Source organism: Delphinus delphis, chromosome 2 (genome assembly GCF_949987515.2).
Source record: "Delphinus delphis chromosome 2, mDelDel1.2, whole genome shotgun sequence".
NCBI lineage: Eukaryota > Metazoa > Chordata > Mammalia > Artiodactyla > Delphinidae > Delphinus > Delphinus delphis.
Window position 1 is genome coordinate 12,908,742 of NC_082684.1, and position 24,197 is coordinate 12,932,938.

Consider the following 24,197-nt stretch of genomic DNA (forward strand, 5'->3'; position numbering starts at 1 on the left):
TAAGGATTATATTTTGGTGTTTCTTGGTTCTTTATGTTTACATATACATTTTTTTTTTTTTTTTTTTTTTTTTTTTTGCGGTACACGGGCCTCTCACGGTTGTGGCCTCTCCCGTTGCGGAGCACAGGCTCCGGGCGCGCAGTCTCAGCGGCCATGGCTCACGGGCCCAGCCGCTGCACGGCATGTGGGATCTTCCCGGACCAGGGCACGAACCCGTGTCCCCTGCATCGGCAGGTGGACTCTCAACCACTGTGCCACCAGGGAAGCCCCCATATAAATATTTTTTATTCTTCTTTTCGTTATTTGATTTCTAACTTTATTGCATTGTGGTTATAGAACATACTCTGATTTCAGTCCTTTCAAATTTATTGAGACTTGCTCAGTGTATCTCAGCATGTGGTCAGTTTTTATAAATGTTCTGTCTTTGTGAAAAGAGTGCATCTCCAAAAAAAAATGATTATCTTTTTTACTTAAAAGATGTTCTTTCTGCAGTAGAAAAATAAAGGAAACGCCTGTCACAAAATTTAGAATTATCTGTAGGGCAAAGAGGAATGCCAGACATTTATCAGACTGTCTTGAGAGCAAGGTTCATGACTGACACCTGGGAGAATACTCCACACAGTTAGGCCTGAATAAACATCTGCTCATTTTTTTAGATATCAAATGCATGTGATTTAGTATTACTTGAGACATTTTTTTCCCTTTGCCTTGGGTACACCAGTTGTTGGCTAATAACTCCAAGAAAAGGGTGTTGTAAAACTTTAGAAACACTTGCTTTCAGGATCTGCCAGAGCATCTTTTGGAGCTAGAAAGGTAGAACTTTCCAGTTCGTCTCAGCATGGACCCAGCTATGATGTATATAACCCATTCTATATGTATCAGCACGTGTCACCTGATTTGAGTCGGCGCTTTCTTCCTCGTTCAGAAACAACGAAACGATATGGATCAGGTATGAAAAAAATTTTTCCTCTTTAACAAATGTAGAAATCAAATTAAATCTAAATTCTGGAAGAAATGATTCATTTTATGAAAAGCAATTTAAAAATAAAGAGAAAAGCAGGCTTCAGAAGTGATATGATAAACATCGTAACTTCTCTGTGGTTTATATCTAATGTAAAAACGAAAGATTAATGAGTTATGTATATTGGTAGTTCCAAGTTCCATTTTGTTTGTCCTTTTTTGAAAGAAATTTTATTTTTAGATTTTGCACATATTTTATATAACATCTATCCATTCATATTCTACAACAAGTATTTACTAGCTCTATTTATTTTCTTCTCTATTCAGTGAAAATGATGCATTTAGAAACTAATGATGAGATTAGAAATGTAAACAAAGAAAATAGAAAATGCCTAAATGATTACCAGTCTTCATTAGTTTAATATTTGAGACTGTATCAATTATAGACTATCTGTACATATCTGATTCACAAAATTTTCACTGATATTCAGGAAAAATATATAGCTATCTCAACCACTGAATTCAGGCTGACGTACTAGAAATAAAGTAGAAATACTTATTTAAATATGTATTTCATCACTGTGCTAGACTATACAATTATTATACAGAATTCCATTCTTCAATGATCTTATAGTTTAGGAAGGAAACTACGTATACAGACTCGAAATATAACAGTACATGGAATTCAGTATTGTAATAAGTGCTCATTAAATAGTTGAATTGCATTTAGTACAGAGGACTTACATCCTCTTAGATTATTCTTCTGGGATGAAGAATTGGATCATGTAAGCAAAAAGAATGAATTTTTCCTGCTTGATATTTGATGTGGATGTGAAAATGTATTGTTTGATTTGTGTTGGTTTCTGTTTCAAACAAAAGTAAAATAATTGAAAAGCAATTTTTAAACTTGATTAGAAGGCTTTGTTTCTTAAGTAGATTTGCATATAATATTCATGCTATATTTCCTATAGAGATTCAGTTCATGGTAATTAAGTAGAATTAAGTGTTTCTCCTTTTTTTTAATGTGTGTTTTTTAAAAATTTATTCATTTATTGTTTATAAACAATTATGGTTTCTATTTTAGAAACCATAATTTGGCTGTGTTGGGTCTTCGTTGCTGTGCGTGGGCCTTCTCTAGTTGCAGCGAGTGGGGGCTCCTCTTCATTGTGGTGTGCGGGCTTCTCATTATGGTGTCTTCTTTTTGTTGCGGAGCACGGGCTCTAGGCACGTGGGCTTCAGTAGTTGTGGCACACAAGCTCAGTAGTTGTGGCTTGTGGGCTCTAGAGTGCAGGCTCAGTAGTTATGGCGCGTGGGCTTAGTTGCTCCGCGGCATGTGGGATCCTCCTGGACCAGGGCTCGAACTCGTGTCCCCTGCGTTGACAGGCGGATTCTTAACCACTACGCCTCCAGGGAAGTCCTTCTTCTTCTTTACTATAAAAATAAGTAATTTTCTCATGTCCCTTTGTAGTTTGTGACTTAAGGACCAATAGACTTCCCAATTCCCCTGGACTAAGCAAGTCTATGTTTGATCTTACAAGTTCATCTCAGCAGTTCATTCAGGTAAATTATTTATATGAATTTAATTATATGCAGTAATTTATTTTCAAGCTAAAACTTCAGAAATGTGTGAATTACATTAGGAACAACATGTTATGTATATTTTGTAGATGTATCTGTCCTAATAGCTAAAGAATAAACACTTGGCATTTCCTATGTGCGTTATTTCAGGAAGGTCTCAGTTGAATACTAAAAGGCAATAGTTTTTCTCTTGTTCTTTTATGAATCTTACTTTTCTCATGGTATGTAATGAGGCAGTCTTGAGGCAGTTGGAATTTAAAATGTTATACTTAAAAGTGCTTATTGATTTGACTTTTCTTATTGAACATAACTACCTAGTTAGTAAAACTTAGTATTTCTATTGAGATGTAGAACTTTAATTATTCATTAATATTAACACAATGTTCTCCTTTTTTTGAAATAGAATTGAGTTTTTTGATGTTTAAAAAATGTTTTTTTAAATAAAGTAAGCTGTGATTATTATTTTAAAAGTAGAAACCAGAATTAAGCAAGGTAAAAAGAAAATCACCTATGTTCCTATAACTGAGAATAAAAGTACTATGAAAATATTGTTATAGGTACCTGTGGACATTTTTCCATGTGAATGTATATGCATACATTTAAATGGAAATGTATTCTTAATAATCCTCAGTTGAGTTAATTTTTTGCAGAATTAATTCTTTATAGCACCAGTTTTTTTTTTACCGTATCAGAATTGTTTGAAGAACTTGTTAAAATACAGATTGCCAGGCCTCATCCCCAGAGCTTTTGATTCAGTAGCTCTGCATCAGGGCCTGAGTTTGTATTTCTAGCAAGTTCCCAGGTGATGCTGAAACTGCTGGCCCAGGGGACTATGCTTTGATAACTGCTGTTTTATAGGTTTTTAGGTAACAGGGCACTTCCAAATATATTCTGATTTTCATTAGTATTTGCAAGTATGACATATAAACAGTAATCTCTTCCTCCTTATTACAAAGCCAAACCAAAAACAGCAAAGGCTTTCCCATATATTACCTAGTAAGATATTTACTATTTTCCTGGTAACACACACACAGAAAACCTTTTCCCCCTTTACTATCTAAAAGTGAAAAATTCTGACCAGTAACACTGTCAGAATGATTAGCACTCAGTTTGATATTAGGGTGGGTATTGGGGCATCAGTTTCAGAATCCTTAAAGTCTGATATGCAACATCTGACTAAAGAAGAATTTTATTTGTAGAGACATGATTCATTGTCCAGTATGCCCAGTAGTTCTTCTTCAAGGAAAAATTCTCAGGGGAGTAACAGAAGCCTGGGTAAGGAATAAAGTATTCTACTTTTATATTCTTAAGGGAATTATTTCTACCCAGTAGTATTTTGAATGTAGTTATGATAAGGTTAAAAAAAGTCTAGATGATTATATGTATGTTGTCAGTGTTATCTGCATGTGAATACTCAGATCAGATGGTCCATTTTTTAGTGTTCAGGCATAAAGGCATCTTTAAAATTAAATATCTTTCGTTTGTTTTAAAGTATGTTAGTGAGGGAATTTCCAGAAGCATACAGTATTAAGGCCATATCAGTGTTATTTGGGAAAGTTTTTCTTAGTTTTAACTTAAATTTTTCAGGTTATAATTGGGTTAAGTTTTTAAGCCAGGTACTTTTTATAGTATATCTTCCCCCAGCACTTCAATAAAAGCATTGAAGTGTGATTTTTGTGTTAATAAATTGACAACTTTAAAAAGTAATTATAGCAGTTTTCAGTTGTGCTCTTAAAATTGGGTTGTATCAAAACTCAGTTGGATTGGAAGGATTGTGTAGTAATTCAACCATCTTTGTTCTTTTACAATGCAGATACAATTACTCTATCAGGAGATGAAAGAGATTTGGGGAGATTAAATGTGAAAATGTTTTATAATTCTTCAGTAGAGCAGATCTGGATCACAGTTTTACAGGTAAGTTAATACAGTTAATACAAACTTTTCGTACATAATTGAATATTTAGACTATAAATTATAAGCATCTACTGTTGCTCTGTTCCAGGGAATGGGTCAATACCTTCTTTGGAATTTAGGGTTCTATAGGATTTTACAGAAAATAGTATTTAATAAAGAATCTAAAGAAAAATAAATCTATAGGCATGATGGAAATATGTTTGCTTTTAACCTCAAGAAGGAAATTGATATGATGTCTAAAACACTGTCAGATTATTTTAATGTTGATGAAACAGAAGATCTCAGTAGACTAAAGTTTACTTTTATAGTTTTTTTATAAATTTATTTACTATTTTTGGCTGTGTTGGGTCTTCGTTGCTATGCACAAGCTTTCTCTAGTTACAGCGAGTGGGGGGCCACTCTTTATTGCGGTGTGTGGGCTTCTTGTTGTGGTGGCTTCTCTTGTTGCGGAGTATGGGCTCTAGGCATGCTGGCTTCAGTAGTTGCAGCATGCGGACTCAGTAGTTGTGGTTCACAGGCTTAGTTGCTTCGTGGCATGTGGGATCTTCCCGACCAGGGCTCGAACCCGTGTCCCCTGTATTGGCAGGCGTATTCTCAACCACTGTGCCACCAGGGAAGCCCTATAGTTTTTATTTAAGTCATTAACTCAAGAAATGTATCAAATATTTGTATTGTCAGGGTCCTTTGTAAAACTCAAACTGTATTTTTATTTTATCTTTCTAGTGCAGAGATTTAAGTTGGCCCTCTAGTTATGGAGATAATCCTACTATTTCTATAAAAGGAATACTAACATTGCCCAAACCAGTACATTTCAAATCTTCAGTCAAGGAAGGCTCTAATGTAAGTGTTTGTGTTTGACTATCTTTTTATGTTTTTCTCCTATTTGTCACTTTAACCCATGTAAAGAATTGGAATAAGAAAGTGTTTTATTTTTGGAAAACTACAAATTATGTACCCCTTGCTTTTTTAAAGATCGTTTTGAGCCTCAGAAATACTTGATATTTCATTGTCCAATATTAAGATGCATTTATTTTTTATTTTTTTTTAACATCTTTATTGGAGTATAATTGCTTTACAATAGTGTGTTAGTTCCTGCTTTATAACAAAGTGAATCGTTTATACATATACATATGTTCCCATATCTCTTCCGTCTTGCGTCTCCCTCCCTCCCACCCTCCCTATCCCACCCCTCTAGGTGGTCACAGAGCACCGAGCTGACCTCCTGTGCTATGCGGCTGCTTCCCACTAGCTATCTATTTTACATTTGGTAGTGTATATATGTCCATGCCACTCTCTCACTTTGTCACAGCTTACCCTTCCCTCTCCCCATATCCTCAAGTCCATTCTCTAGTAGGTCTGTGTCTTTATTCCCATCTTGCCCCTAGGTTCTTCATGACCATTTTTTTTCCCTCAGATTCCATATATATGTGTTAGCATACGGTATTTGTTTTTCTCTTTCTGACTGACTTCACTCTGTATGACAGACTCTAGGTCCATCCACCTCACTACAAATAACTCAATTTCGTTTCTTTTTATGGCTGAGTAATATTCCATTGTATATAAAAAGAAAACCTTAATCACTAAAATATATAGAAGATGAGTAATATCTAATGAAACTATTTACTTTTCTTGTATTTACTTTTCTTGTATAAATATATGTGTCTATATTTTCATCCTCTCTCCCCCACTCCACTTTTGCTTTGAGAAATAATTGCATGATTACAATTAATTTCTTTTAAATACTTTCAATGATCGTAACTGGAAGACTTATCATCCTGAATTTGTTTTATAGATTCTAGATTTCACTTTAAATATATCTTCATTTTTGTCTTCTGATATGGGTTGAATGGTTAGTGTTTTTCCATACAAATGCAACTTCTACAAGAGCATATCATTTAAAAATAAGGTAATTCAAATGACTAATAAACATGAAAAAAATTTACTCTCACTAGTATTCATAGATATACAAATTTAAATTACATACTGCTTTCTCTTTTCTTTCTTTTTTTGCTTATTAAAATTAGGAAAATTTTACAAGCACTCTAGACCATAACACTTTCTGGAAATTATTTTGACAATATACATTAAAACCTTAAAATAAGATTATACTAAGTGAAGTAAGTCAGAAGGAGAAAGACAAATATCATATGATATCACTTATATACAGAATCTAAAATATGATACAAATGAAATTATTTACAAAACAGAAATGGACTCACAGACAGAAAACAAACTTATGGTTACCAAAGGGGAAAGGGGTTGTGGGAGGGATAAATTAGGAGTTTGGGATTAGCAGATACAAACACTATATATAAAATAGATAAACAACAAGTTCCTACTGTTGTATAGCACAGGGAACTATATTCAGTATCCTGTAATAAACCATAATGGAAAAGAATATGAAAAAGAATATATATATGTATAACTGAATCACTTTGCTGTACATCAGAAACTAATACAACATTGTGAATCAACTATACTTCAATAAATGATTTTTTTAAAAAAGAAAAAAACCTTAAAATATTTATACTTTTTAACATAGTGTTTCTACTTGGAATCTACTTCATGGCAATAATCTAAGATGCAAACAAAATATATATAAAGTATTCTTGGCAGTTTTGTTCATAGAGGAAAAGTTGGAAACTAAATGTTTCCCATAGGGGAATGGTGAAGAAAACTCTTGGTATACCATGTATTTGTGTATTTGTTTCCTATGGGTGCTGTTAACAAAGTAACACAAACTGGGTAGCTTAGAACAACAAATATTTCTCTCTCACTGTTTCAGAGGAAGTCTGAAATCAAGGTGTCAGCAGTGTTGGTTCCTTCTCTGAAGGGGAATCTGTTCCATCTCTTCCATGCCTCTCTCCTAGCTTCTGGTGATGGCCAGCAATCCCTGTCATTCCTTGGCTTCACTCTAATCATTGGCTTTCATCTTCACATGGCCACGTGTCTTTCATCTCCATGTGTCTCTGTCTTCACATGGCTATCTTCTTATAAGGACGCCAGTTTTATTGGATTAGGGGTCTGCCTACTCCAGTGTAACCTTATCTTAACTTCACAAATTACATCTTCAATGACCCTATTTCCAAATAAGGCCACATTCTGAGTTACTGGGGGTTAGGACTTCAACACATCTTTTTTTGGGGGAGACACAATTCAAACCATAACATCACGTGATAGAATACTAGGCAGCCATGAAAAATAATGTTTAGGAAGAGTTTTTATGGACGTGGAAAAATGTTCTTAATAAGTGAAAAAGCAGTAATCAAAATTTATGTGTAAATATTAGGATCTCACTTTACAAAAATATGCATTGTAGAAAGTCTAGATGGAAATAAATCTTAACTCTGGTTTTAATCCTGATACTCACAGATGAATACTTAGTGAATTAAACACTTTGACTTTTTGATTTTCAAATAAAACTAAGCTAACTTAGGAAAAGTTAGGGGAAAATGTTCTCATATTAAAACTTGCTTGGAATCTTTTAAAATTTATTATTTATCAAGTTGTTTAGGAGTCCCCTATTATGGCAAAATGTAAAGTAAACCAGTACACGTACTTCATTTGTAAGCTCACTGCATCTGAGTTTAAAAATTAAACATTTTATGCATACTGTATTATTGATGTGATCTATGGCTTGAGATTGAAAGAAAAAGAAAGCGCAGGTGGTTGGGAGGTTCTCAGAAACACAATTCTGACTACACAGACATAAGTGATTACCGTAAAAGTGAACATTTGGGCACAGTATCTAAAATATTGATGTTAGGAAGTTTGTAAGCAGAAAACAGTCTAGTGTCAAGAAGATGTTAGGTCACAGTAAGCCAAGGTTTTAAAAATATTAAAAGTAATAAAAAGAACATTTGAAAATAGTCTGGGCATGGAAAACACTGACTTGCTGCCTGCAGTGGAAGATTATGAGAGAAGGTAGAACTTGGAACTCACATTTTTGTCTTCTCTTATCAAGGAGATCGATTTTCAGTTAGGAAAGAGTGGAACAAACATCACTAAAAGATAAAATGAACCCCAAATTAGATGGGAAGAACATTAGACAAAGAATATCTCCTTTAAAGAAATAATTCAAGTCTCTTATTAATGTGAACAAATTAGATTTTACATACTGTGAGAGCTTGCATGAGATTCTTGAAGTACTCTCATTAACTGTTGAAGAAGTGTGGTGAATAGCAGGAATGATACTCCAGAACCAAAGATGGAGAGCAACCTAATTTTTGAAAAGGGAAAAAGCTGTATTCTGGTGAACTTGGTGTTGATATTGACTAAATTCCTGACTAAGTAATTAAAAGGATTTGTGAAATTAAGAAGGGCAGTATCCAGAATAAATTTTGGAAAAGCAAGTCATGGCCATTCTCATTTTCATTAAAAAATATTTTTTGTTATTGTAAAAATATTAAATTTGCCTTTCCTAGATTATAAATGTTATTTTCGTTTATTTTGTATTGGTATATGACCCTTTTTTCAGTCATTCTATTAATATATTTTATATTTTCTTGATTTTTATTTTAGACTATTGAATTTATGGAAACGTTTGTATTTGCTATTAAACTCCACAGTCTACAAACTGTAAGACTTGTATTTAAGATTCAAACCCAAACTCCTAGGAAGAAAACTATTGGAGAATGCTCACTATCACTCAGAACTCTTAGCACACAGGAAATGGATTACTCTTTGGATATATCACCACCTTCAAAAATTTCTGTAAGTGATATAATATGTGAAGTATTTCACACTTTGAGAATTATTTAATGGTTGAATTTTTGTTTGTTGGAGTATAATTTGAAAACTAGAATATATTAAAGGATCAGGAAGGCTCTCAAGAAGCAATAGTAACATAAATGTAATGTAAAAAAGTTGTAATTATGTCATTATTTAATAATTTTTTTAAAAGTTGATAAAATTAACAGAGCCCCTTTTCTTTCTCCATTGGAAAATAACCTTAGGGTTACTTTCTCCTAGTACATGTTTAATTAATATTTCATACTTCAATGTAATAACCCTAAGTATGAATAATTTTAAATAATTTTTTAGGTTTTTTTTTTCAGTAGCTGATAACTTAGGAAAAGCAAGACGGAATCAATAAACTCCAAACTCAATGAGAGATTGCCTTGAAATAGATTAGGAAAGTTTTAATCATGAGTAAGCACCGTGTCCATAAATTGGGTAGAATGGAGGATCTTACAGCTGGTGTTTTTTTGTAAAGAACTTCATTATCTATAGTGCTGATTGATTTTTGAGACCCAGTAGTTGCTTCTTTCAACTAGCCAGCTGAACACTGTTTAAGTTGTTTAGAAATTCCTAATGATTTAATTATGTAGTTTCTGTGTCAGGATAATATATATAGAAATCAGTCATAACGCTTTATACGGTTGAACTTATATGTGATTTTAAATTTACATAGGATTTATATTTTACCTACTTTCAAAAATATTTAAGGTGCTTGAAGTGATTCTTAACCTGGCTACACATTAGAATCACCTGGGGAGCTTTAAAAACAAGCCCATACTTAAACCATTAAATCAGAATTTGGGGAGGAGTGAGCCAGAGGCATCTGTAATTTTCAGAAGCTACTCAGGTGATTCTAATGTGTAGCCTAGCTTGAGAACCACTGAATTGAGGGGAAATTAGGGATTAAAAAATAAAGAACAAAAGATTAATCAAGAAGAATTGAAAAATCTTGTTATTTCTTGTCTATTATTTTCTGTCTCCATACCAAATGTGTTTTCTTTATAGCATTTATTATAACTTAGAATTAAGTTACTCGTTTTAAAAAAAAAAAGGCTTGAGCTTCCATCATTTTTCTTCATTTTTTACTGTGCCCGTAGTAAGGGCCCATCATATTCTTGGCATTGAATATTTGTATGTAGGTTGATATGAAAGAATAAATGATGAATGGAAGCATGCTAAATTAGATTGTTATTTTCTGTTAAAGTATAGCAAATTTGTTTTCTAACTGTGACGGGAGTTTATCACTTACATCTTGTTTATCATTTACATCTACTACTAGCTTAGTAGACAGTAATCTGCAACCATATTTTACAAAAGGCACATATTACTATTTAAATGGATAATTCATAGATTGAATCTTTTTTTAATATTATTATAACACAGCATTTTATTATGATTGCATATCTGACTTCTCCAATAGCCTTGAGATTTTCTAGGGCAGTAATCTGCCTCATAGGTTTTTTGGTTTTTTTAGTAGATTAAATCTTTAAAAATTAGTATAGAGTATAGTAGAAGATAACTCAGCAAATGTATTTTCTGGGGAATTGAGACATTATAATTTTAATCTGCCTTGGAGAATCTGAATGAATGATTATGGCACAGTTTCTACAAAATTATATTTTGCATATCAGATGTTTTATAAACATTTGTCTATCTGTTTTATGCCACGTGCTAGGGATACAAAGATTGATGGCTTGAAAGAAGGGCTTTCAGGCTATATTGGACCAGTAAATTTATATTACTGAGTGTGAATGTTTCTTCTTATTGGCTAAAAGCAAGAATAATATGCTTTGTGTCCTGTGTTGAGGAGGAAAATTGATATTCTAATTGTGACATTGAAAGAGCCAGATTTACATACCCATCCTTCACACTGACAACTGTTTTATCATGAACAGCAGAATTTTCATACAGAGCTAATAATTTCCTGAGTACAGAGTTTTTGACCTTAACAACTAGCTGACAACTCAAATTTCTGTGTTGAATAATGTAGAAGACATAAGGTTTCCCTGAAGAAATAGCTGACATTTGAAGAAACTTAGCATATGACTGACTTGGTCCTAAGTGATTTAATGCTCACACCGAACTTACGAGCTTGCTGCTCTTGTCATCCCTATTGTGGAGAGCAAGACCTTGAAGCACTTGCCTGAATACAGCCTGTTGTTGGGGAATCAGGATTTGAACCGAGGTATTCTGATTCCACAGCCAGCTCTCTTTACCGTGTCGAAGAAAATGATCAATTAACAGTCTATAATAGGAATCGAAAAGAGTTTTATTTGAGCCAAACTGAGGACTATAGCCCAGAAAACAGCCTCTCGGATAACTCTGAGGAACTGCCCTGGAGAAGCATGGTTTTCAGCACAGTTTTATATCTTGTCAGAAAAAAAACATCAAACGAGTCAGGGATACATTCCTTCAAGGTTTACAGCATGTGCACAGCAAGTCAGTATGGCCTTGGCACCTGAGAAGGGAGTCTTATCCTGGATGGGGGACCAGCAGTGGCATCCCAGGAAGGGAGGCATTTAATATTTTTTTTTTTTTTTGCGGTACGGGGGCCTCTCACTGTTGCGGCCTCTCCCGTTGTGGAGCACAGGCTCCGGACGCGCAGGCTCAGCAGCCATGGCTCACGGGCCCAGCCGCTCCGCGGCATGTGGGATCTTCCCGGACCGGGGCACGAACCCGTGTCCCCTGCATCGGCAGGCGGACTCTCAACCACTGCGCCACCGGGGAAGCCCTAATCTTTATTTTTAACATGGACATTCTTTACTTCTGGGCAGTGCGCCCTTTTCTTTAATAATTAAAGCAGATGTACAATGTATGCTTGATAGGCCACAAACAGGCTGTTTTCGTTATAGCATAAAATTCAAGTTAACTCATGTGTAAGCCAGAATGACTTCCCCAGACCTCAATATGTGAAAATATCTTTTATCAGCTATGTATTGTCCCCCTAAGAGGATATTCTCAAAAATCACCAGATAAGGGATTTCTTTAATTATGCTTAACATTTTATCCAGGAAGCTCAAAAAGTTCTCTTTTCTTTAAAAAATGACACATTATTCAGGAACAGAGGTCGTATGTTTTATCTTCCACAGTTTTGTGCTCATTAAAAATGCACTTCATGTATACCTACTAATCGATTAGAATTTTAATTTTTTGGTTATTATGAGATTGAAAACCACTTTGAATAGTTTTTCATGATCTGAATTAATATCTTGGAATATAAATTGAATTTATGAAATAACCTTGGCAAGTAAGAAATGGTAAATCCATTGCCAAGTGCTGCTCTGTTTTATGAGAGTGAAACTCTACAAGTGTGTAACACTAAGAGAAGTTTTGCCACCTTTAGATGTTTTCATAAGTGTTATTATATCGTGGGTACGAAACCGTAATGAAAGTAATTAATGAAAAAATGTTATCCATGGTTTCCTTTGTATCTTGTAAACAATAAATAACTGTATTTTTTTAAATGCCAAGGACTGCAACATTTGTTTTTTTAATCAGCAAAGGTGTTATATATGGATACCAAAATTAGTTCATGTAAAAAGATTTATTAATCCATCCTTATTCTGATTAAAAGCAAAAGCAGTACATTCACTTATTTATTAGAATTCAGCATTTATTGCTAAAATAGACAATTTTTATCATCATTTTAGATTTTTCAAGAAGGAGTGTAACCTCAACAGATGATTTTATACTTTTTTTTTTTTTTTTTTTTTTTGCGGTACGCGGGCCTCTTACTGTTGTGGCCTCTCCTGTTGCGGAGCACAGTCTCCCGATGCGCAGGCTCAGCGGCCATGGCTCACGGGCCCAGCTGCTCCGCGGCATGTGGGATTTTCCTGGACCGGGGCACGAACCCGTGTCCCCTGCATCAGCAGGCGGACTCTCAACCACTGCGCCAGCAGGGAAGCCCGATTTTATACTTTTATATTCACTTTTCACTTTGTATCTTTTGATTTCTTATGGCATGACCAATTTTGGCCATTTTGACCATTACAGAATATTGTATTAAGAAAATATCCAAGATTCAGTCAATGGCGTGTACATAAGAAAGTTCTTTTTTATGATCCATGCTTCAGTTACTGGGGAATACTGCGTGATTATCAAATGTAAATCGCTTGATGAAGTATCAGTCAGCTGTTTTATAGCTTTGTTGGAATCAATACTAGCAAAGACTTTTGTGTCAGTCTGTGCTGCGCCCTAGTGAGATCTGTTAACATTATGTTCTTTCTTTAATCCCATACTTACTCTTTTCATCATGTGAACAGTAATGTTTTTGTATTTGGCCGACTTATGTTTCTCTCTTTTATTTTTCACTCCAAGGATGCTGGAATCCATGTAAATAGGTTGGCTTGTGTAAGACAAATTACTTTCTTCTGTTCTTAACAATACTGAAGAGCACATTTTAGCTTTTCCCCCTTGCTAAATCTCCTTCATTATATTGTTTGCCTCAGGTTTTCTTTGACCTTTTCCTTATTATTTACTGCCTCATCACTTTTGCTAGCTTCCTTCTTGCCAACTTTCATCTTTGGCTTGCTTTCATTTAGCATAGTAATTCAGCTCTTAATCCACAAATCTGTTCATTGTAATCCTTTGTCTTCTGATTTTGGTAACACTACCTCTGATTTCTACAAATGAAGAAATAATGATGCGTTTCATATATAACATTTTTATCATATTTCATACATTCTGAAAAAATAATTCAAATGACTACATTTAAGTCTTTTGAAAATATGCTCTTTTGGTGTTTATTTCACTGACATTTTCTCTAGTAAAGCTTTTTAGGAATTTAATTTTTTTTATATAATTTATTTTTGGCTGCGTTGGGTCTTTGTTGCTGTGCGTGGGCTTTCTCTAGTTGCGGTGAGCGGGGGCTATTCTTCCTTGCGGTGCGTGGGCTTCTCATTGCGGTGGCTTCTCTTGCTGCACAGCATGCGCTCTAGGCACACGGGCTTCTGTAGTTGTGGCACGAGGGCTCTAGAGTGCAGGCTCAGTAGTTGTGGTGCACGGGCTTAAGTTGCTCCGTGGCATGTGGGGTCTTCCTGGACCAGGGCTCAAACCCATGTCCCCTGCATTGGCAGGTGAATTCTTTCTTAACCACTGCGCCACCAGGGAAGCCCTAATTTTTTTTTTTTTAATTTGAATTGTCTTTGGTCTCCCTGATTTTGAAGGATCAGTATGTATGTGTAACTTATATAATCAGAATTTATGAAAGTCAGTAAGTACCTCATATTGACAGAATCCATGACATTTATCTTAACCTTCCCTTCTCTTATAACACTTAGCTTTGTGTGTCAGTAAAAAGCAGTGCTTTCAAAATTTCTAACTTTAGCTCTTTATTATTGAATTTTTGAAATATGCCAAAACTTTTTTCTTGATTAGCAAATGACACTCTTTTAATATGCAGGTTTGCCATGCAGAACTTGAACTGGGGACTTGTTTTCAAGCGGTAAATAGCAGAATTCAGTTACAAATTCTTGAGGCTCAATACCTTCCAAGCTCATCAACACCCCTGACTTTGAGTAAGTATGTCAAAGTGGTTCAAAGTGGAATCTTCAGAAAATATTTGTAAAAGGTAGTTTTTTCCTGTGTTTCTTACAGTGAAGATTAAAATCTTAGTTACATTTGTTAGTTAACTTACATACTTACCTTTTAACTTAAAATTACTTTATTGGATTTCAAATTACTAGCCACTGTGTCTACCTTAATCCACTGGTCTCTTGATTCTTACCCAATTGTGACCTTCTTGCATTTGATGCTATTCTTTATTTAGCTCATTAGTTAATATAGGTTGAGTGTCCAGAAGACTGTCAGCTATATTTCACCAGCCTAGATAATTTATCCTCTCTCTAGGTCTGTACCCTTTTTTGGATACTCTGCTAACTAGAAACTTAATTTTAAAAAAAACTGAAAATATCAGATACAAACCTCAAAATACTTTCTTGCCTGTGCCTTTGAGCACAGCCAGGGATTCTGATATTTTGGTTGTCTAGGGCTGCTTCACATGGCTGCCACTGGAGTGGGAGGTTTGAGGTCAGTCCTACCTAAAGGACTAAGAGTAGGACTAAGAGTGTTCCTCTTTCCTACTAGAAGAAGAGAAAATATCAGGAGGTAGGTAGAAGCAATGGATGTCCACTGTAACTACAAAGTAACTACAAAATAAATACAATTGAGCACAGTCCAAGAAGCTAGAAAAACAACAGCAAACACAAAGGAAAGTAGAAGTAGAAATTAAAGCTAAAGTTGAAGTTGATAAATATGGGGACAACAAAAAACCCACAAAATCAATAAAACCAAAAGATTTTTCTTTGAAAAGAATATTAAAATAGACAAACCTATAGTAGACTGGATCAAGCAAAAAAATAAAGAAAACATAGACAAGGAAGAGGATATAATTTCAATTTTGAATCTCAGAATATATTCAAAAATAAGTAAGAGGGCTTCCCTGGTGGCACAGTGGTTAAGAATCCACCTGCCAATGCAGGGGACCCGGGTTCGAGCCCTGGTCTGGGAAGATCCCACATGCCACAGAGCAGCTAAGCTCATGCACCACAACTACTGAGCCTGCGCTCTAGAGCCTGCAAGCCACAACTACTGAGCCCATGTGCCACAACTACTGAAGCCCACGTGCCTAGAGCACATGATTCGCAACAAGAGAAGCCACCATAATGAGAAGCCCACGCACCGCAACGAAGAGTAGCCCCTGCTCGCCACATCTAGAGAAAGCCCACGCACAGCAATGAAGACCCACCACAGCCAAAAGTAAATAAATAAATAAATTTATAAAAATAAATAAATACAGAAGACAATACCAATTATAACTGTGCCAATTCATTTGAACAGCTATATAAAATAAATGATTTTCTGAGGAAAAAAACTGTTGAAATTCACTCCAGAAGAGAGAGGAATCAATAGAACAATAACCATGTAAAAGTAGTTAAAGAACTGCCTCTAGGACTTCCCTGGTGGCGCAGTGGTTGAGGGTCCGCCTGCCGATGCAGGGGACACGGGTTCGTGCCCTGGTCCGGGAAGATCCCATATGCTGCAGAGTGGCTGGGCCCATGGGCTATGGCTGCTGAGCCTGCACGTCCGGAGCCTGTGCTCCGCAACAGGAGAGTCCACAACAGTGAGAGGCCCGCGTACCGCAAAGAAAAAAAAAAAAAAAAGAACTGCCTCTAATAAAAGCAGAGGCCAAGATGATTTTACTGGCAGATCCTACCAAACTTTCAAGGAACATATAATTCCTATTCTATATAAGCTGTTCCACAGCATGAAAAAAGATGGAAAAAGTAACTTTATGAGGTTAGCATATTCTTGCTATCAAAACAGAAAGGACAGCATACACAAAAAATAGCTATAGACTACCATCACTTATGTAGATAGATGGAAAAATCATAAAATAAAAAGCAAGTAAAGTCCAAGTTGGCATTAAAAGAATAAGTTAAATTACCAAGACTATATAGGGTTGATTCTGGGAAACAAGGACAAAACAGTGCAATTTATTACATTAACCGGTATCTTCCTTTAATCAAAACTGCTAATCAGGATTACCAGTGATCTCCATTTTATAAATAATGGTCAGCCTCAGTTCTTACTTTGTGGCTCCCTCCTTTCTGGAAACTCTCTCTTTACTTTCTTGCTGTCTGGCAGCCCCAGCTCTGTACCATCACTTCTCAAATTAGTCAGACTGCACTTTTTGCTCGAGTTGTAAGCACTGTATGTCAGACTGGGGAGCAGGCTTAGGTGAAAAACTGTATAAACCTGAATTTTACTTAGTGAAGTTCTCATCTTTTAAGAGTTGACTCTCCTCTAGTTTCTTTCTCCTTTTCGTCAATGTTTAGCATCTTGAACAGTTGTTTTTCATATTTTCCCCAGAGTTTATAATTGTCATCTATGAGAGGTTAGTCTGTAAAAGCTATTCTACCATTACTGGAAGCTCTACATCTCAAACTTATTTAAAGAATAGGTTTTCTCTAGTGGGCATATGTTTAACTTCTGGAGTCTCAAGCAAAGAATTTTACCTATGTAAATTTGTGAAATAAATTCCTCCAACTCTCCAAAGAGTTGGCACCTCTCTTTTGTATAATCCTTTTCAATGTGTACTCCTTTGCTGCTGATTGTTATTTATGTCTGCAGTTCCAGTCTTTAAGGGCATCCAGCTTAGAGGAAGAGTAAATTCATTTAAGGTTAGTTACTTATCAATTATGATAATAATTATAAAATTTACTAGAGATATTTCCTGTTATGGCAGTTAGCTCATCAGATCTTTAAAAGTAGCTTATTGATATTTTTATGACAATATATGGATATATTTCTTTATATGACATTTAAAATTTTTTATTTATCAAAATTTCTTATTCTTTAGGTTTTTTTGTGAAGGTGGCAATGTTTAGCTCGGGAGAGTTGATTTATAAGAAGAAGACACGTTTATTGAAGGCCTCCAATGGAAGAGTAAAGTGGGGAGAGACTATGATTTTTCCACTTATACAAAATGAAAAAGAAATTACTTTTCTCATTAAGCTTTACAGTCGAAGGTCTGTAGGAAGAAGACACTTCGTGGGGCAGGTTAGTAGGGAGTTTTTATCTCATGTTCTATCCTTGCACTTTTCTATGCATTTAAACAGTTGGTTAACAAAGGGAATACAGGATAAATTTGAGGTTGAATAGAGTAAAATTGTTCATCATAAATTAAAATTCAGTTTCACCACAAAAATCAAATCTTGTCAGGTTTTCTGCTTTAATACAAAAATAGTTGGAATTTCTGAGCAGTCAGGCTTCTTATCTTAAAATAAGTTTTCTCCTGAGCATTTCAACTTTAAAATCAGTAAGAAAGATCAGTTTTTCAGTACTCCTGACTCGTTCCTTGTGAAGGAGGGAACACTAAGTATTTCGTCAAATTTCTTAAGGCTTACTTAAGGTATCCAACTTACTTTATTCTGTGTCATGTTCAATTTAATGTTTAACTCTGTATGCTATTAGCTGAATTGTGTTAGATTTGAATTCCTAGAAAACATCGATTTTAACAGTGGTTGTGATATTATTTAGTCAGTATTGTCATCTGGATTAATCTTATTGAAAAATTCATAGTAATTTGTATAAGACAACATAACACTTGCTTACTTGCCAGTCCTACAGGAACTTGTTTCCTTTTGTAGTTCTTTCTTTACTCTAAATGAGTTACTGGTAGCTGTCCAGTATCTTTTATCTTAATTACAATTGTTTGACTCACGTTTAAATTCCAAAATCTGTATTATTAGTCTAAAGGCTTCTACTTGACAAGATGTTATTAGCAGTCTACCTGTAATCTTCAAATTATATGTGAATTTTCAAAGATTGATACTCTCACTCACTTCATATATTTTACCTAAAGTATTTGTCAGAAATACTATAGTTTTGTTGTTCTTCATCTATTCTTATTTGGAAAAGAGTTTGAACTCAAGACCTAGTATAACTAGCAAACTTTTCAAAGTCGTGAGGCCTATGAAATGAATTCAGTTAAAGTTTTCGCATATCGTCAAGCCTCAACTACCATGTATGAATGGAATAGATTTACCTGACAGATGATTTTCAGGATAAATTTTTTGGTGATTCCACTTTCTTGGTTGAGATTTTAGTGAAGAGTAATAATTCTGGAAGGTTCCTGTTGGCCATCTGTTCCCTCTGGCTCCTCTGGTAGCCTCAGGAGCCACCATGGTGGGGCAGGCACATGTGAAATCAAGGTCTCCCACTCCTCTATCCGCCAACGCACTCTTATGTTATCTGTTTCATATGTTGGGGTGTTTTGTAAGATTTTATTTGAAGGAAAAGTTCTTCAGACCAAGAAATTTAGAGAAAAAAGTTTGAAAACCAAACCTTTTTGGAGTGCCCTGCTCCAATTTCTTTTTTTAAAAGAATTAGAAACTGAGTCTCAAAGAAGTTAACTCCAAAGTAACAGCATTTGTTAGTGCTGTAGCTGAGTTGAGGATTCAGGTTGTTTTGTTTCCTTGTTCACCTTGTCTCCGTGATACATAACATACAATGTGATATCTTATATTTGCAAAATGCTTTACGGTTTTCCCAAGTTCATTCACATCTGTTATATAAAGTCACATAAGTGATAGGTTCAATGAAATTGTTTGGTATGAAGAATGACTATTAGATTTCAATTAAAATTAATTTTATTTAATGTAAAAGATACTTAAAATGCACATTCCGTACCAATCAGTTTAAATCATGATTAGTCTCAATTAATCTTTACAAAAATGTTTTTGAGTGGTTGGGATCAATTTTAAATTGAGCTCCTAGATTTATTGAGAAAGAAAGGATACTAATAACCGTTTTGGAGGAAGTGATTTTGTAATATCTCACATTGAATTTTTAAATTGAATTGGGTCATATAAAATAGTCTTCAGTGACTAAATAGGTTAAGTGTTTTAACATCACGTTTCAAAGAGAGAAATCAAACTTTTGGAAAAATGAAAAGATGTTTAGTTGAAAATATGTAAACCAAACGTCCAGCTGTCTTTCATTAGTAAGAGTAATTAATGGTTTGAACTCAGTTACCATTATTGTGTTAAGTTTAATGAGTGTACTGTTCCTTTACAGATTTGGATAAGTGAAGACAGTAATAACATTGAAGCAGCGAACCAGTGGAAAGAGACAGTTAAAAATCCAGAAAAGGTTGTTATCAAGTGGCACAAATTAAATCCATCTTGAAGACCCTGCACATTAATTTGGTGACAAACTTGACATTCTTTTAGAAGACTTACAGTTTCAATTTGCTACCAATTTGAAGAGACAGATCAGTACATTTATCAATTTATTTATGGAGGCCATAATTATAGTATATAATGGATCTAATAGAAAATCAAACTTGGTAAAAAATGGGATGAATTTTACCAGATATCCAAAGTAAAGGAAATGCTTTAAAACTGGCCGAAATAGACAATAAAATAAATGGGTAGTATTACTAGGGCAACTAAATAAATTATAAAGTCAATGGGAATATCAATCATAGATAGTTGCTGCTATATTATGTTTATAGGCTTTTTAAAGCTTTACATAGATATTCAAAATCCACTATATCAAGTCTCTGTTAGTACTAGGCTTTACCACTGTTTCAGTGCTAGTCAAGATTGATTAGATCTTAACTCCACTGTTTAACCCCTCGCTACATATTTTCCCTCAGAAAGCAAAAGTGAATTGAACCACTTCAACTCTTCTCATTTGGGGAAAGTTTGTGGCCTGTGTTTATCATTACTTACCCTTAAGTCATCACATTGCCACTTAGTAAGCTATTTATCTCTAAGAAACTTCAGATATAGAAAACTACATTTTGGCAAGAATAAATGAAAACACCAGAAGGTTGAAGTTTAATTGGAAACCCGGTGTACACACATTTTGCTATGTTTCCTCCTTCACATCCTCTTTGTTTTAATTGGAGTTGAAATAAGGTTATCATCCATATGGCCCATCGTAATTAGCAGAATTAAATGAGCTTAAAGAGCAAATTTAATATTTTATGATAATCACTTCCTTGTTTTTAGTTTTTTAAATAGAAATTGCTTGTTCTATAATCCACAACATTAGAATATGTTCCTGTATTTTAAAACTGGCCATACATGATAACATTATGTAGCAAATAAATATTTTCTTTTGCAGTTTCTCTCGGGTACTCATTACAACTCAGTATGTAGGGATAATTTCAGTTTAGTTGGTCAGACAAGCTATGACCAAAAAGCACAGTTGTTTGGAGAAACCAATAACACCATCCCTGATCTTGGAAAGTAGTGACTTTATTTTTGCTAATGGGTAGACTAAGTGCTTCATCTTCCATTTTTCTTTCTCTCTTACCTTGTACCACACGTGCCAAGAGATAGATAGTGATATTTCAGGCCACAAGTATACTTTGCTGTAACTTAAGCATGCCTTTTTCATTTCTTGTTCTGTGTATCTCATTAAGATTTTCCCAAATAAACACTAATTCCCCTTTTCCTAGGTACCACCTTCTCAAGCTACAAAATGTACATACTTTACATGCCCTTTGCTTCTGGTGCCTAGAGTTTATGGTGTACCGGGGATGTTGACAGGTACTCTCTGACACTGCATTTTGAAATAATTTTTTTTAGATTTGTGAAAAATGGCATATTAGTGAGTACTCACATGGACTTTCAAGAGAAAAATCACCTTTTGTGGTGGTATTTTGAATCTTTGAGACAAATGGCAACTATTTTAAAAGAGTTTTTAAAAATAGACTTTGTTTTTTAGAGCAGTTTTAGGTTCACAGCAAAATTGAGAGGAAGGTACAGAGAGTTCCCATATACCCTTTACCCCCGCATTTATACAGTCTCCCCCACTATCAACACCTTCCACCATAGTAGTACATTTGTTAAAGTCACTGAACCTTCATTGACGCATCATCACCCAAACTCCATAGTTTGTATTAGGGTTCACTTTTTATGTTGTACATTCTGTGAGTTTTGACAAATACATAAATGACCTGTATCCACCACTCATATCATACAGAGTAGTTTCACTGCCCTACAAATCCTCTGCAAACACAACCATTTTAATAGATACCAAAGAAAGAAGTGTACTTACTGGCTTTTAGATAAGTAACAGACTTTATTGTTTAAAAAAAGCTAGAATTTTATTTGAGCAGTTTTTTTGTGTTCTAGTAATGCTTTCAATTCCTAAATTTATTATAAGTAGTCATGTATTTAATGCAATTTCTAATTATTTAATTTTCAATATTTTTACAATATGTGTGTAATGTATAATTTGAAGGAAAGGTATGACTTCTTGGTTTCTTGTATGCCTTAGAATCCTAGGTAAATAAAAAAATTAAAAGAAAACCTTTTTATTTGAAAGACTTCAGTTAGAGAAGTGTTGACAACTAAGATCCCAGATATTTTAATTAGTGTTTACTTAAGCCTTTTTCAGATGAAGAGGTACTGAATACAGGTGATATTGTTTCCTTAATAGCTACTCATGTTATGAGAAAAACATTAGAAACTGGTAATAAAAAATGAGATACTATGCAAAAAAATCACTTCTCTTTGTACTTAGTTGGCATTTCTTGACCTTTACCCACTTATAACAATGAGAGAGAACCAAAATGATACTTGGTAACCAGAGAAAGCCATGGAGAGCTCACACTGATAGCTGATAGTTTGCACAGTGCTAATCCCTAACAGTGTATTTATTTATAAGTCTTCAGATTAATACAATTAAATAGCTGCAGTCCATATCAAAACATAACATCTCTGTTTGGCTTTTGTTTGGTTTTGTATGATTTTTTAGCAGAATTAGAGAACTTACCACTGAAGTATATCAGATAAGCTCTTATCAGACTGTTCAGAGGGAACCAGTGGGATTTTGAAGTAAGTTACATAATTGTGGTCTGAAAATAACCTAAACTGATCTTCTGTTTGAATACAGTTATATGAATTTCTCTGATACTAATGTACAGAAACTATATTTCCCAACAAAAATTTCCACTGTTTAATCAAATAATTGTTTTTTTATGAAGGATTTTGGAAATTTGCAATAAATTTCAACTCTTTATGTTATGGCAGTAATGGATATTTCAAAGCTGTATGTTTACTTTTGTTGTTTGGTAGGGTGTATTGAAGGAAGTTCCAGATAAAACGTCTGTATCTACAGTAGTTGTGAGAATGTTCACAGATGACCCTTGAAAAACACGGGGCTTAGGGGTACCACCCCCAACACCATTGAAACTTGAATATAACTTTGTATTTGGCCCCCTGTGGTTCTGAATTCACAGATTCAACTAACCTTGCATTATGTGGTACTGGAGAATGTACTCACTGAAAAAAATCTGCATGTAAGTGGACCTGTGCAGTTCAAACCTGTATTGTTCAAGGGTCAACTGTATTAGGGTTTCCAGAGAAATGGCACCAATAGAAGATAGATAGCTAGGGAGGGAGATATAAGTTTTCTTTTAATTATGAGGAATTGGCTTATGTTTACGGAAGCTGAGGAATCCCACAATCTGCCATGCAAGCTGGAGACCCAGGAAGGCCAGTGGTATAATTCAGTCCAAGTCCACAGGCTTGAGAACCAGAGGAACCAATAGTATAAATCCCAGTCTGAGGTCAGGAGAAGATGAGATGAGAAGTCCCAGCTCAAGCAGTGAGGCAAGAAAAAAAAAAAAAGGGCAAATCCTCTTTCCTCTGCCTTTTGTTCTTTTCAGGCCCTCAACAGATTAGAAGATGCCCACCCACATTGATGCAAGTGCTAATCTCATCCGGAAATACCCTCACAGACACACCCAGAAATAATGTTTAATCTGGGCACCCTGGCCAATCAAGCTGACACATAAAATTAACTGTAGCAGATACCTCCTAGTGTTCTTCTGGTATGTTAGTTGTAATTCGTGTTCAACAGTAAATTTCAAATGCTTGAAGTTCTTGCTGAAACACTGAGAAGAGAGTTATGAAAAGTGGACATATATGAAGTACCTGTCCATTTTGAAATACGGATTTAAGACTTAAAAAGGTATTAAAGAGTGTTGACCTGAAATAAATAGACTGTGTTGACTGAAAAAAAATACACAACATAAAAATTGAGAATTATGTTTTATTCAGTGGTTTTCTGAGGATTTCAAGCCCAGAAGACAGCCTCTCAGATAGTTCTGAGGGACTGCCCCGAAGAGGTAAGGGAGGAGCCAGGGTATATAGGGGTTGTTGCAGCGAGGACCAGGTAGTCAGGACATCAAAAGTCTACAGTTAACCAAAGAAAACCAGGCATCTCAAGGAGTTTAGTACTTTTCTGTGTGTGGAAAGACGCAAGGCTCATTGAATTCATTCCTCTGATGTGCACCTCAGCTCTCCGGGGCCAGTATCCTGTGCTTTCCCATCCTGAGTTCTCTCTGGGTGCAGCCCGTTTGTCTCTGTCCTGAGTTCCCTAAGGGCTCACTGTCTCGGGCAGCTTGATGGCAGTGTCCTTTGTTCTGTCCATACTGATATGACAACATTTTTTATTCAAAATTGCCAGATATTTCTCTAGGA

General features: G+C 34.9%; 1 protein-coding gene across 3 annotated transcripts in view; it reads left to right on the top strand.

Annotated features, from left to right (window-relative positions):
- TC2N (tandem C2 domains, nuclear) overlaps positions 1-23,659 on the top strand; it is a 46,479-nt gene extending 22,820 nt beyond the window's left edge. For 2 of the 3 annotated variants that reach the window (XM_060004034.1, XM_060004035.1), the window contains 12 exons: positions 782-949; positions 2,429-2,520; positions 3,738-3,813; positions 4,352-4,452; positions 5,176-5,292; positions 8,974-9,165; positions 14,594-14,708; positions 17,552-17,751; positions 19,771-19,845; positions 21,164-21,254; positions 22,468-22,547; positions 23,381-23,659. In XM_060004034.1, coding sequence (XP_059860017.1) covers positions 782-949; positions 2,429-2,520; positions 3,738-3,813; positions 4,352-4,452; positions 5,176-5,292; positions 8,974-9,165; positions 14,594-14,708; positions 17,552-17,751; positions 19,771-19,845; positions 21,164-21,254; positions 22,468-22,505 — 1,265 coding nt within the window. In that variant the 3' untranslated portion in view covers positions 22,506-22,547; positions 23,381-23,659. Of the gene's footprint in view, positions 1-781; positions 950-2,428; positions 2,521-3,737; positions 3,814-4,351; positions 4,453-5,175; positions 5,293-8,973; positions 9,166-14,593; positions 14,709-17,551; positions 17,752-19,770; positions 22,735-23,380 lie in introns of those variants that run through there. The other variant, XM_060004036.1, reaches the window with a different exon arrangement.
- Positions 23,660-24,197: the final 538 nt, after the last annotated feature.